This window comes from Hippocampus comes, unplaced genomic scaffold (assembly GCF_001891065.2).
Source record: "Hippocampus comes isolate QL1 unplaced genomic scaffold, H_comes_QL1_v1.1 scaffold296, whole genome shotgun sequence".
Classification (NCBI taxonomy): Eukaryota; Metazoa; Chordata; class Actinopteri; order Syngnathiformes; family Syngnathidae; genus Hippocampus; species Hippocampus comes.
Window position 1 is genome coordinate 171,064 of NW_017804975.1, and position 14,739 is coordinate 185,802.

General features: G+C 42.1%; 1 protein-coding gene and 1 long non-coding RNA gene across 2 annotated transcripts in view; one reads left to right on the forward strand and one right to left on the reverse strand.

The window, feature by feature from the left end:
- LOC109529481 (uncharacterized) overlaps window positions 1-945 on the forward strand; it is a 23,514-nt gene extending 22,569 nt beyond the window's left edge. Inside the window, exon 3 of the long non-coding RNA XR_002170844.1 lies at window positions 934-945. This is a non-coding gene — a long non-coding RNA (uncharacterized LOC109529481). The remainder of the gene's footprint in view (window positions 1-933) is intronic.
- A 2,215-nt stretch (window positions 946-3,160) lies between these two features.
- On the reverse strand, window positions 3,161-10,544 carry mecp2 (methyl CpG binding protein 2). Its single transcript, XM_019892831.1, has 6 exons — window positions 10,417-10,544; window positions 6,109-6,244; window positions 5,826-6,022; window positions 5,554-5,747; window positions 5,329-5,465; window positions 3,161-5,207 (listed from the first exon to the last, which is right to left on the reverse strand). Exons 1-6 carry the CDS (start codon window positions 10,446-10,448, stop codon window positions 3,345-3,347), a joined length of 2,559 nt encoding a protein of 852 aa, XP_019748390.1. The 5' UTR covers window positions 10,449-10,544; the 3' UTR covers window positions 3,161-3,344.
- Window positions 10,545-14,739: the final 4,195 nt, after the last annotated feature.

Here is a 14,739-nt window from a genome sequence, read left to right on the forward strand (position 1 = left end):
GTAAAGGGTCTTGCCAAAGGACCCATACTGGATGGTGTTATGTGCTCATTTTTTTGCCCCAAGCGGGATTCAAACCCCCGTTTCCCGCATGCCAAACCTGTGCCTTACCAACTGAACATATATGTGTGTGTGTGTGTGTGTGTGTGTATATATATATATATATATATATATATATATATATATATATATATATATATATACACACCGTATTTTCCGCACGAAAAGATACATTTCAAAGTAGAATCATTCAGTTCGATTCGACATCCTTGCATCCTTTCAATCAAAAAAAGGTTTTCCGCTTCAGAACCGGGTTTTTGTTACACCCCTAATGTCCACACTTTCCTCGTGATTTTCATCCCGGTCCTATATCTGCAGCAAATTGGATTGGATTGGATAAACTTTATTGTCAAATGTACTGTATGTGTAACATCCAGCACATATGAAATTTCTTCCCTCTCAACATAAAACAAGAGGAGCCGCTGTGGGTCTCCGCGCCGCTATCAAAAGAAAAGTTAACAAAAAAAAAAGACAAAATAATACAAAACAACACATGAGACAAATACTTTCTTTTTGTGGATTTAAAAAAAAGTTATTGAAGTACAATGTGTGTTTTTTTTTTTTTAATTAATTGCTTTGTGAATGTTCATGACTGTCATTAAATAGTCTAGTAAAAATTCCGTTTTCCATATCCTTTTAGATTGAAATTTTACTTTTTGGGAGGGAGTGGGTTAATTTTTGCTTAACCCACTGTAATATTATTTGAGATATGAAATGTTGTCCATTTTGGCCAGTCCTTGTATATACTTATGTTTGTACCACAGCTCTGTGGCTTAATTTCAGATTCAGAAAACTTTATTTATCCCCATGGGGCAATTAGAGTTACCTACTTTCACGCCAATACATTTCCTAAATAAAATCTACACATTTACTCAGTTCCCTGAACCCACACACACGCACGCACACACACACACACACACACACACACACACACACACACACACACACACACACAAAAAATTATCTTGGATTTTATTTTGCTGTAACATGAGGTTAGGTGTTCGGGGAACTGTGAAAATTCTTCCGAAATTGTACTGTTTCAAGACGGTGTGTGTGTGTGTGTGTGAGAGAGTCTTGATGAGACAAGGACACTTGTAGGGGGACAACAAACGCTTTTAATAAGAAAAACAACTTATAACCCGGTAAAAACTAGTGAGTCTACAGTGACAGTGCATTGAGTTGAAAGCAGAGTATTATTATTCAGCAGCTATGAGGTCACCACACATCACTACTAAGTCTAGGAACAACATGGCTGCTGGCTGACATGGTGGCTTCCGGCAAGATGCGCAAGGTTATAGGCACTAGACTCTGGAACATGCAATATGGCGGCTGCTTACACTGGTCCCATTCGGTCTGACAAAGGCCAGCTAAGGGGCTTATGGCCACCAAATGCCACAAACACAAAGGTGATCTTGGGTCGTCAGGTGACCCACAATCCAGCGGGAAGATTCCCAAGTGAGGTGCACTTTTCCAATGTCACCACATCCTAGCTGTCAGAAGAATGCCAAGATGCAAATGTAGGAATACTGCATGAGTGTATCCCTTCCAAACGGAACATTGAGAACATTTTTGAATGTTTGGCTTGATTGACATCCTTCATGAGCGATTAGGATGCAATTTCTTTCACTTGTGGTACCATTGGGCGATACCGAAACAAACTGGGTCAAATCTGAGCTCCTCCACCGATGACACTCTCTAACATTTACTTGTCGTGTGGAAGGCTTCATTATGTGTCATGTGTCACATCAGTGCATGACATCCATGGCAACAGCATCCACGATCCACAAATTTCCCCATTAATGGATGAATTAAGGTTATCTTATCAGACATTTCCTTGATTTTCTTAAACGTTCCAATTCAGAAGTGGACACTTAGACGAAACGTCTTGCAAATTTGTCAAAACTGAAGAAGGGCACAGGCTACCATTATTTCCAAGAACTGTACTGTTTCTGTTTAGGATAAAACTCTCTTGCGCTGTGACCAATGACAACACATTCTGACAGGATATAACGACTACAATATGAGTGAAAACAGACAGGAAAACCTGTTCGCGCTGTCACAAATTTATCTGTATCTTCACAAGATGGGAGGAAGACAAAACATTCCAAAAAAGCAGCAAAAAAAAAAAAAAACAACAACAACAAACAAACAAACAGGGACCACTTTTATCATCCAAACGGTCTGTGAATCCTGCTAAATTCTGGCTTGTCGACCCCTGCCCCGCAACTACAAGCAAAACCTGCGATGTGTGCATGTTAAGTAATCAGTAGATCTCCTGCTTCATCCAACCAAATAGGTTCAGAATGTTAAAGTTGTAGAATTCCCATTTACATATGGTGGTGAATGTAGTTTGGCGCTGCTCCCACACCGCAAGAGGAGTTCGGCTCATTTGGCAAAACAGTAAGATGGAATAAGATGGATCTCAACTCCCAAATTATCCAGAGGCTGTTCCACAACATTCAAGACAAAGAGGAATCTCTAATCAGAACCAAGGTGAAGAAGAAGTTACCTGTGGTTCGCTTTGACGAAACGCGTGCTTCCTCGGGAAACACAACCAAAATGGAAGACCGACTCATGTGTAAATCGACTATAGGATGTCAGTTTGAATATCACGCCGGAAGATTCCAGTACTTGTCAGCGCAAGTCTTCAAAATCAGGTGTCTGGACAAAGTGTAGAACTGGTGGCTACTAGTTTGGGGGCGCTGGAAGAGGTGAGAAAACAAATAAGGTCTTTGATGAAGCCATTCAACTGAAATAGGCAGTTTCAGTCAGCAGTACAGTCACGTGCTACGGAGTATCTGTCAATTACATTGAACTTTAAAGCTGTAAAGACGAAATCAACTTTCAAAAATACAAAATAAAATAAACAGGTTATATTCTGCAAGGAACATTTTGTTGGAGACAATGTGTACTCAGCCGTTTGTTTTCAGTTTCAAACTGCCCCCCCAATTCATCCACCCAAACGAGCGGGACATAACAGCTGCCTTTTGATTATGTACACGTACGCACGCACGCACGCACACGCACACACACACACACACACACACACACACACACACACACACACACACACACACTTTAAATCTATATTTTCCTTTTTTTCCCCTAAAAAAATGACACCATCCATTCTCAGTCATCGTCAGTGCTAGCTTAGCGCTCATTCCATTGACAAAAAGTGAAAGGGTCATTCCGTGGAACAACAGTGCACAAAGATGAAGGAAGAGCCCTCACTGGTATCATCTCAGTCCACAACAAAGGTGGATTCCGCTTCCAAATGCACCCACTGATCAGCTGACTCTTTCACTGACGGCAGTCCGAGATTCGACTGTTTCCTCTCGGCTGGGGCAGGGAACGGCAGATGGAGGGACCATGTCTCTGAGCTCCCTGCTCTCGTCCACCGCCTCCGAATCCGCCCGTAGCCGCGCCCTGCCTTCTGCCCCGGACACAACACTGACACCCTCTTCTGTCCCTGTTCCTCCAGGAGGATTGGAGCAGATTGAGCTGGAAGGCATCGCAGTGCTGTTCGACTCCCCAGTTGTCTCTCTGCTTTCTGAGACGCGTCCTGCTTCAACTCGTATTTCGGTTCTGGACACCCCCTCCTGGCTGCGAGTGGAGGGTGTGGTGCTCAGGTCTTGAGGTTGCTCGCTCTGTTGAGCAGAGACCATGTTGGGTCTCATGTGGAGAGATAGTTGTTGGAGTGGGAGTTGTTGTGATTGCGGCCTGGGCATCTGTGGTTGAATCTGATGCAAATGTAGTTGCGCTCGGGCCGGCAGGGGCCTGGACTCTGAGAGAGAGTGTCTGGTTTGTGGTCTGCTTTCAATGTGAAGTTGGTGTTGCAAAGGGGGGGTCATCTTTGTCGAAAGTTGAGTCTGTGTGGGTGAACTGTACGAGAATTGCGTTTGGGCACAGGTTCTGGACTGGTGTTGTAGATGGGGTTGGGCCGTGGTTCTAGGCTGTATTTGCGGGTCGGCTGAGAGATGCGTCCTGATCTGAGTTTGGAGTTGAGTAAGTGGTTGAGTCTCAAAGTGGGTTCTGGATTGGGTTTGAGACTGGAGCATTACTGGGGACTGGGGTTGTGGATGAGGATTCTTTGTCTGTGGGGGCTGGACCTGCGAGATTGATGGAGGTGAAGCATGGTGAACTGCAAGCTGAGTTTTGTGTTGGACTGATGGTGATGTTTTGTGGGGGTGTGGCCGAGGAGGGGAATGCCTGATGGGGGAGAACTGAGTAACTGGAACTTGGGACAGAGCTTGGCTTTGACCTGGATACGAGGTCTGGAGTGCTTGCAGTGGGCAGGGTTGAGGCGAGGGGTGTGAAAGGGGAGGTGGTTTGGGGGCAGTGGACTGGGATTCAGTGTGTAGATCGGTTTTGGGTCGGGACTTGCAGGCGGGTCCAGATGCTGGATGAGGATGATGCAAAGGGGAGTGCTGTTGGTGGCGGTGATGATGACGATGATGGTGATGGTGATGATGGTGATGATGATGTTTGTGTGGCGAGCGCTCCTTCCTCTTGTGGCTTTTGGACGGACTCGTGCTACTGCTACTACTCCTTCCACCTTTTCCTCCTTTTTCATCAATGTCTTCGCTCACTTCCTCCTCTTGACTTTCTGCTGTTCCACTCTTCTCCTTGTGCTTCCTCCCTTTGTGCGATTTATGTCCGTGTGAGTGACTTTCTTGGGGAGCAGAAGGCAGCCTCTGGGATTGGGACTGGCTCCCCTCCAAAGAGGCAAGTTGGGTAGTTTGTGTGGATTCTTTCTGACTGGTCTCCCCCTCGGAGGGCGCCATCTTTCCAGGTTCGGTGGTGCTAGATCCTGGAGTCTGAACTTTCTCCCTCTCCTCAATTGTCTCTCTCGTCTTGCGTTTTTTGATTGGCAGGGCTGTTTCCTGGACAACAGGTTTGCTGGAAGACTCCTTCGTGGCTCTGCGCTTGGCCTCAGCGGCCATGATGGCGGCGTAGCTCCCTGCTGCTGACATACCAGAGGTTGATGCTGAAGAGGAAGATGCCGTGGCAGCTGTCGCTGCTGCTGAAGCTGAGGCTGGTTTCCTGCCACGTTTTTTGGGTGTAGTCTGCAGGGGAGCAGGAGGATCCTGTTCTGATTTCCTCTTCCTGCCTGGACGTGACTTGACTGACGGCAGGGCAGGAGCTGACACCTGAAAGGGAGTCACCACGCCCACAAGTAAGACTCTTTTCTTTTCATTAACACATTCCAACACTAAGTTATGAATATTCTCGTATGATATGCAGCATTCCTGAAAACGCCACACTTCGCACCTTTGAAGTGGTGGGTGTGGTCTCACCAGTGGACTCCACCTTGCTGTATGGCATTTTGACCAACAGTTTTCCAGGAGATTTCTCAACCACGCGCTTCATAGCTACACCCTCCGTAACCTGACGTATCTTCCCGCTGCCTAAAGATAAAGCACACACAGGCCGTCACCAGGTTTGTGTTCGCTCCGTACGTACCATTAAACATTGTACACTGCCACCATTTTGTACCTTTGGGCCTTCCACGGCCTCTACCAGAAGGTTTGACCACTTTTAGTGTCTTGGGAGGTTTCTTCTCCCGGCGGGAGGGGCTTCCGCGTCCTGTCACGGTGAAGTCGAAATCGTTGGGGTCAGTCGTGGTGTCACCGACCTTCTGGAAGTAAGCGATGAGCTCCACCTTGGACCGGAAAGCCTTTCCCTCCGAGCTTTGCCGCAAAAATAAAAGCTCCTAGCTTAGGTCCGCAATAACAGGATGGGTGCACCATGTTTGTAGTGCATCTTACTTGATCAGGTAGACGTCAAACTTCCCTGCAGAGCGTCCGGACTTCCTCTGCTTGAGCTTGCGGGTCCAGCCGACAGGCAGCGAGGGGTCGTTGTACAGCGGTCCGCGATCTCGGATGATGGAGCGCCGCTGCCTGGGAGATCCTGCAGACTCGCTACCGGTTGCTGCTTGCGAGGGCCCCGCCATCGGCTCTGACTGCTACCAGGGAGGCACGACAATAAACATACTTCACAACCATGTTCCATGATCAAAGTGATGACGCTGTTGGCGCGGTCTTAACTCACCGAGATCTCCACCCCTGATGAGGGCAAGGGCTCCTGAGATATGGCCACCTGTTCAACATGGCGCTGTTCTTTGCGAGCCTTCTTAGTCTTACTGTGTGGCCGTTCTCTCTCCTCTTGGCCCTCTGTGGCCTCCTCTCTGTGGAAGACAGATGACATTGCACAAATAGATGAGTTAGTGAGTTGCAACATAATCACTGACAAGAACAGTCATGAATTACTATCTACACCCCTTCCTTTTCCTTCTCTTTCAAGTGCATCTTCAAGATATCAAAAACATGACAATTACATTAAATATGGCGGGACCTCTAAATTCCAACGCGCCTTGTACAATTCAGCTTTTCAGAAGATTGTTCAAGAAAAAAGAACCAAGTTATATAAAAGTTCAGTCCAAAACAGTGTCATGCATGAGACATCAGCATAGCTCCAGAGATGTGACTCACATCACCTTTTTGTTTTTGTGGTGGCACCTATTCCAAAAGGAGTACCCTTAACAAAGGCCGTTTTACAGTAGGTGAGAAAATAATACACACAAGAAGGGACATAACATTCAAAACATTGAGACCCCAGCATCACCATACTCCGTGTAATCCATTCTTCAAACTGAACAACGTTGTTTTGTTTTTACTATCTCCTACTTTTACATGACACATGAATTTTATGAAACGCCTCATGAATGAAAAGTGATCGTACGTTGCTAAATTATTATTAAATTATTGTGATCTGATTGACATGGAACTTCACACAAGAGAAACCACGCACTCTAATCCTTCCGCTCTTTAAGGCGGTCAGAGTCTGCATGTTACAGGAAGTCATCTTCAACGCACGCTTGCTTACCTGTGCGGAACTTCTAAACCGTTTTTGTTTTTTGTTTTTTTTAAATTCCTCCCCTCTTTTTCTGAGTCTCAGCTTATTTTGACTGCAAGTGAAACGAAGAGCAAATGTACTTGTCTCTGATGGCCTCCTTGCGTTTATATCATTCAAAGTAGGAGTGTGACAATGTTAAACACATTCAAAAGTCGCTATCTGTTCCAGTCGCTATCCTGTGGCCTTAAAGAAGAGCATTTCACATGTTGTAGAATATTACTATAGCCAAAAAACCCTTATCTTCCAAAACATCACCTCAGGAAATCCAAACCTCTACAGTACAATATACAATAGTACTTCACAATCAATTTAAAAACTTTAAAAAAAATTAGCATAATAACCGCACTCACCACAGATGCTAATGCTATGCCTGTCTTTGTATGCTGACTGTTCCACTTATATATACCGGTAACTACTCTGAAAGCGCCCCCGAAAAAATTCTGGATTGAATGTTGGATGAACTAGCCTTTTAAAGTTGTTTTTCTTCAAAAGTGCACCCTGAAAGTGAATTTTTAATCATGGTCCGATATTGTCCTCCATCCTAAATGAAGCTTCAGCCGCACATAGAGCTCAACCAATCAGAAGTGATAGTAGCTAAACCAATGACAGGACGGAGAGACACAGTCGTCAAAAGACCTGCGGGATGGGTTTATTGAGGTGAGTCAACAAACTCATTAGCTACAAGAAGAACCAGCCATTTCAAGAGTGTGCTCGACGCCTGCACTTGAGATTGTGAAGGCACTGGACGAAATAATATGTACATCGAATATGAAATCTGTTTGGACAAGAAAAATGAATCCACAAATGACTAGAAGCCGCCCGGCCTTGACACAAGCTATGAAATGAAGACAAAACACTGTTGGAACGAAATCGTTACCATTTCATCGAAGTTGTAAATATAGGATCTGTTCTTCTGATCGTGTTTGCCCCTGCACACAAAGCCTTGAAGGCCCTGATGAACGCGACTGTTGTAGAGGTGTTCATTAATTAATCAAGTGACAAACCAATAAAATTTTGCAAATTAGTTAACAACCATTTTACGAACAATGGTCAACAGCAAATTTTAATCAGAGATGGCTATATGTGTCCCTAAGCATAATGTTGACGCTGATTTAAAAAAACATCTTTACTTTTTTCTAGATCAGGTTTTTGAGATATTTTATTTCTTATTTTTTAAATTAAATAAAAGCTTGTGTAATATGGATTTTTGAAAAAAAATCTACCTGTTTCTGAATTAATATAAAACATTGATAATTAATATTAATCAATTACCCTAGGTTATGAATATTATTTAATATCTTACCATATGTTAAATAGTATTATTATTATTATTATAATGATGATTATTATTATTTAAAACTGATATGAAAAAAACAGGGCAGATTGAGGAATAAGCGCCAAAAAAAAATCTCAATCGTAATTATTCTGTAATTTCTATAGTCCTTCACAAAAGCAGACAAACAGTCTTTTCATAATGTTTTGTGTTTAATCAAAATAGGACATTTGCAAACATCTGCGTTTAGTTTAGAAAACAATGAGTGAAGCAATAACGGAACCAGAACACTCGGTGAGTACATCAGTCCCTCTTGAGCGATATTGCTTAGTTGTTGTTTAGCTAGTTTTTGTCATTAAACAATACCAAATAAAGAGCAAATCGCAAAAAAATTGTTTCGGAATACAATTCAATACAAAATGAAATTTTATGCAATTATTAGTTTTATTAGAATATCATCACTAGAATTGTCAATTTTAAAAATATTCAAAGGTAACAGCACTAATTTATTTTGGATCTTGAACCACAACTGGTAGTTCTACTGTAGGCCACAACTGTCTTCCTCACCACTAAAAGTCAACCGTAACCGCTTTTAACGCAATGTAGTGTAAATGTAAAAAAAATGCTCACACAGCTTCCAGACAATTAGTACATAGAGCACTTCTAAGTATCTTCAACAAAATATTCTCCAACAGTTTTGTCTTCAAAAGCGGCTTCAACAATTAAACAATAAACATTTTTAAAATCCTTGACTAAACCAACCACCGAGGGACAGACAACAGGTACATAAAGTTGGCCATCTGCGAGTATTTTCTTTTACAAGAAGTGATTTTTAAAATAGAACTGAAAGGTTCCAATTACATATACCCTTTGACTACTATTGTGAACTTATATCACAAGCGAGTGAGAAAAAAGTGTGTGTGTATGGGTGTGTGTGTGTTTAGAGAGTCATCAATGACATTTTGTGTTTTTAGCACTGTTACTCCGATTACAGCGTAACTGTCACACGAATGTAAAAAGAAGTTAAGCACTGTTCACGGAAACAAATCTAAACAAATGTAGCATAGTGACAATCTGAAATTCTTGTTGATAACATAGAAAGTAATTGTAACCGACTGCAACACCATCTGTCGCATGCACACTCCACTTGTTTCCTGCTTCTCAGCCAATCAACATCAGCCACTCTCAGCCATATATAATCTTCCTGTTTAACAGCAAAAGGCATTTGGAGTAATTGTCACAAAAAGGCAAAACATTCCAATTTTTTGAAGCTCGCTGAACTGAGCTCTACACTGCGGTGACATTATGAAGTGGCAGCTTGAACTCTGAGGTTGTTTGTGTGACTTTAAGTGTGTTTGAGGTTGAATTCTGAATTGCATTACATCAGAGGGGTTCAACAATAGTGTTGTGTTTTTGGTGGAGCCCCTTTTACTGAGCCCAGCACCGCTGGCAGGGGGTGGGGGGAGGCAGTCCTCTGGTTTGAGGTGAGGATGACGAAGATGAAGTTGAAGCAGAAGTCATAAGAGGTGAGCTGGTGAGAACAATAGGCCACACACGAGAGGTAAAGTCACTCACTTTTAGCAGCTTAACATATTCACCCTAAACTGTGATCATGTCTCTACGAGGTTTAAGTGGTGACAACAGGAGGCGCATGTGACGCCTGGCTCAGCAGCACTTGGGCTAAGGATGCTGACCGGAAGGGTTATGGGCATGTAACGGCAAGTACACAGGTTCATGAATACCCATTCACTACCATTGAAAACACTTAGTCTTGAGTAAATGACTAGCTAATAGCCTGCAAGACACCTGCTTGCTAATACCATTGAGTGCCCGAGGCTGGAAGGCGGCAGGCGGGCATGGCATCGCCATCCCGCGGGCCAACCTCCAAGCGTGCACAAACGTCTGCTCAACTCGGGTCCGGGGTGGACTCAGTGGAGTGGCGCGGAAACCGGGTTGAGCAAACTGACGAGTCCTAACGGGAGGTAAAGTAGACACTAAGCTGGAAGTTGGTGACGTATTCCAGTTAAGCTCGCACCGCCGAGAAAGGCCGGTGTAAAATGAACGCACTTCGAAGTGATATAAAAAAGACGACAAAAAGATGGCGGAGGCGGCCAAGACATCAACGCTTTACCAGATGATGAAATATTTTTTTTAAAAAGCAGCTTACGTACATTCTCTCCTCCTCGCTCTCCACGGCAGCCATTTTTATTTAAATAAATAATTTTATATTTAAAAAAAAAAGCCTCCAAATATCTCTGCTGCACCCCGCCCCCTCCAACTCCTTTTCCTACTACCGTCACTTAGTCAACATCGCGAGATGTCAACGTGAACACTGAAATGTCGAGTGGCGAAGGCGTGCTGAGCTCTCGCGAGATGTTGAGCTAGCGTCTGACTGAGACGATGACTACTTTCACTTACGTATAAGGAAAAACGATCTCATAACACTAAAAATAAAAACATAATAATAATGATATAAATAATTATGATGATGATTATTATTATTAATAATAATAATAATAAATCCATCAAACCATTTTATAATCATCTTATCCTCCCATGGGACGTGCTGGAGCCTATCCCAGCTATCTTTCGGGCAGGAGGCGGGTTACATCCTGGTTGCAAGCCAATCGCAGGACATATGTAGACGGACAACCATTCGCGCTCACATTCACACCGACGAACAATTTAGAGTGTTTCATTAACCTGCCCTCCATGTTTTGGAATGTGGGAGGAAACCAGAGTACCCGGAGAAAACCCACGCGGCCACGAGGAGAACACGCAAAGGCCACACAGGAAGGCCGAGCCGGAATCGAATCATGCACCTCTGCACTGTGAAGCCTGCGTGCTAACCAGTCGTCCACCGTGCCACCCAATTATTATTGTTGTGATTATGATCAAAATGATGATTATTGTTATTATTGATTGTCATAAAACAATAGCAACAAAGTATGCTAAAAACCTGATGGAATAAGCGACTTGCAGCTCTCATCTGCCCATGTGTGTTAATCTGGTTAAAACAATGTGGCTCCCAAACGAGCGGTCAATTAAACATTGTATGTTTGTATGCTTTGCACCTTAGTGTAAAGCATACAAGTTTGCCGGCATTGTTTAAAAGGCTTTTAGCCTTAAGTGACAAAACGACAGCTGCCCTTTTGTGCCATGTTTAAGTGCTCGTATGGAATTTACAGCCTTGAACATTGGCCTAAAAAACATAATTGCAAAGCTCCAACAAGTTCACCAAAGACCGAAAGAGGAAATGCAGTTGTAAACCTCTGTTCATTCTTCACAATTTCTCGAGAAAAAGAAAGATCTCTTTTTGGGGGATGGGAATGACTTGTTCAGTCAGGCATCTCCTTCATAACTCATACTGGGGTTCCTTCATTCATGAATGAATGAGTTTTATGTTTCCATGTTTTGTCATCAAAGCCATATGTTTTAGAAATCATCTTTTGATCAAATTCTTTGACCCAGCGCAGGTTTAAAAAAAATAGTTTTGAACTGTTAAATTATTTTAGTTGAAATGCAAATATAATAACATCTGTTTGAAATATGGGCAGCACGGTGGACGACTAGTGAGCACGCCTGCCTCACAGTCCAGAGGTCCCAGCATCGTCTCGAGGCTTCGGCATTCCTGTGTGAAGTTTGAATGTTTTCATGTCAGTGTGGGTTTTCTCCGGGTTCTCTGGTTATCTCCCATATTCCAAAAACATGCATGGTAGGTTGAATGAACGCTCAAAATTTCCCTAGGTGTGACTGTGAGTTTGAATGGTTAGTGTTTGTCTCGCTGAGCCCTACGATTGGCTGGCAACCAGTTCAGAGTGTACCCCGTCTGCTGCCCGAAGGAAGACAGCTGGGGTAGGTGTCTTCTGTTGTGCCATTTCCTTCAGATTGGTGTGACTAGATTGTATATTGTTGCCCTGGCCTCACATTGCCTACTTTATTTGACTGGTTTTCTTTGTATCTAGCTAACAGTTGCAACATTTATAGGTAAACGAGTATATGGCAAACCATTTGAAAATGCCTACAGTGGTACCTCTACTTACTAAATTAATTGGTTCCGGAAGAAATTTCGTAAGTAGAGACTCATTTTCCATGTGAATGCCCTAATTCACTCGTGTCGAATTCAAGGCACCGTGGCCAGATCTGGCCCGCCACATCATTTTATGTGTCCCGCAAAAGCAAATCAAACATGTCAACTTCCATGATGCTTGCTAAAATCTCGACCAAAATTTCGTATTTTCATATGTAAATAAATAAGAGTGATATTGTAAACATTTTCTTGTTACCAAACCCGTCATTACAGTAATTTAGACAATAGTTGACAACCACCATTTGCACTTAAAATGACACAATGCACTACCTAACTTTAACCCTTTAACTTTCTGTCTTAAAACTACAGAAAAAAGCAATCAGAATAATCAATTGGTCTAAATATATAGAACCCACAAATCCACTATTCATCAAATCAAATACAATGAAATTCTATGACCTGGTTGACTTCAAAATTGCCCAATTAATGTATAAAGCATATAACAATCTCCTTTGTCAAAATATCCAGAAGCTTTTTGAAATCAGAGATAGTTGTTATAATCTAAGCGGTATTAATCAATACAAAAAATCCAGAACAAGAACAAACATCAAGCAAAGGTGTGTATCAGGAATAGGAGTTAATCTGTGGAATAAGCTTGAGATGGATCTGAAAATGAGTAAATCGTTGGACGAGTTCAAAAACAAATTTAAAAGATTAGTACAAAAAAACTACATAAAACAAAGTTAAGAAGATAAATTTTACATACTGGTACCTATAAAATATAGTAATACTATGGTTTGTTCCTGTTCTGGATTTTGAACAACTTATTGAATGTATTCAAGAAATGCAGTAAATATAATGAATATGAGTCATTTGATATAAAAAGTAGAAAGAACAATGATACATATATACAAACCGAAAGGTGTATCAATAGATAAGCATAGTACACAAAAGGGTAAAAGTATTTGATGAAATTTAGATTTCTTCCTTTTCTTTGGAAATGATCAATATACATTATTGCACAACAAGGGGTAGGACTAGATAAGTTGTATACTTCTTCCTACTCCTTTGAACATATAACTGTGATGATGTTTGTATTACTTACTTTTACTTTTATTTTCCTTTCATAATTTTTGTTTGCATTTTGTCATGTTATTGTATGTTTTATATATGTTCAATAAACAAACAAACAAACAAACCCGCAATAATCACAAGTGCCCTTGGTTGTCTGTTGATTGCTATTCATTGTTTTATTTGTTTATATTTATATATTTATGTCTTTATGTCTTTTTATGCAGGTCAGTTTCGCTGCCCTTATTTTTACCTGTGTGTGTTTTCAATACACTGCATGTTTACACTGTGGTTGAGAGGAAAGAAATGTCATCTGTGCTGTATGTTGCACATAAGGCATATTTGACAATAAAGCTGACTTGACTTGACGTGACTAGGGACAAATTAGTGTGTTCCATTAACCTGCCATGCATGTTTTTGGAATGTGGGAGGAAAACGGACTACCTAGAGAAAACACAGGTACTGGGAGAACATGCAAACTTCAAACAGGAAGGCCGGAGTCGGAATGGAGCCCTGCACCTCTGCATTGTGAGGCGGACTTGCTAACCAGTCGCTCACGTGCCACCCACATTGGCAACATCTGTTACAAAACTGCAAAGAAGAAAAAAACGTGCAGGTTTTGATTGCTATAATATTGAAATAGTAAAATACATTAAGATGTAATTTATGTTTCTCTTGAAAAACCACTCATGATGCCCCCTCCCACACCGATTTTTTATTATTTTTTTTTACTTCAAGGCTGGCATCACTTACAGTTACTCAATGTAAACAAAGCTCCATTTTCAGCCACAAAAATGACAGGGGAAATAGACCAGTGTTGATGTGAAGTCCGTTATTCTTTTCAGGTAAGTGACACGCTGTGGAATTTTCTATAAACTGTTGTATCAGCACTTTGTCAGTAGAGGGTACTAACAGCCATATAACTCCATATACTGTACAGCAGGGGCCCCCAACCTTTTTTGCCCCACGTACCGGTTCATGTCAGACAATATTTTCACTTCAGGGACCGGCATTTAAGGTGTGGCGGAAATAATACAACGAAATAATATGGTATGAGCTGCATGAAAACTGTGGCGTTTTCGAAATATAATAATAAACACAAGGAGCGTCTAATCTGGCCGCAACACTCCGATCGCTATGGCAATGTTTAATGCCTTCAAAATACGATACAACGCAAATTCAAAGTGCATGAAAATGACGACTCACCACAGCACCGAGCTTGATTTTCTGCAACCAGACGGTCCCATCTCGGGATAATAGGAGACAATGACACCTCAAGTGTGTGGTTTATGTCAAGTCTACTTCGTAATTTGGTTTTTGTCGCCGTTGCTGCAGAAAAGCCCCGCCTCACACAGGTAGCAGGTCGGAAATAGCAACAGTGCTACTGTGGCGA

Bases quoted from the DNA above. Each gene is read 5' to 3' on its own strand.
- mecp2 (XM_019892831.1), bottom strand. From the start codon at position 10,448: ATGGCTGCCGTGGAGAGCGAGGAGGAGAGAAT. The intron at 6,245-10,416 runs GTACGTAAGCTG...TGTCTTCCACAG, and splicing joins GAGAGCGAGGAGGAGAGAAT to AGAGGAGGCCACAGAGGGCC. The intron at 5,748-5,825 runs GTAAGATGCACT...TTTGCGGCAAAG, and splicing joins TTTGACGTCTACCTGATCAA to CTCGGAGGGAAAGGCTTTCC.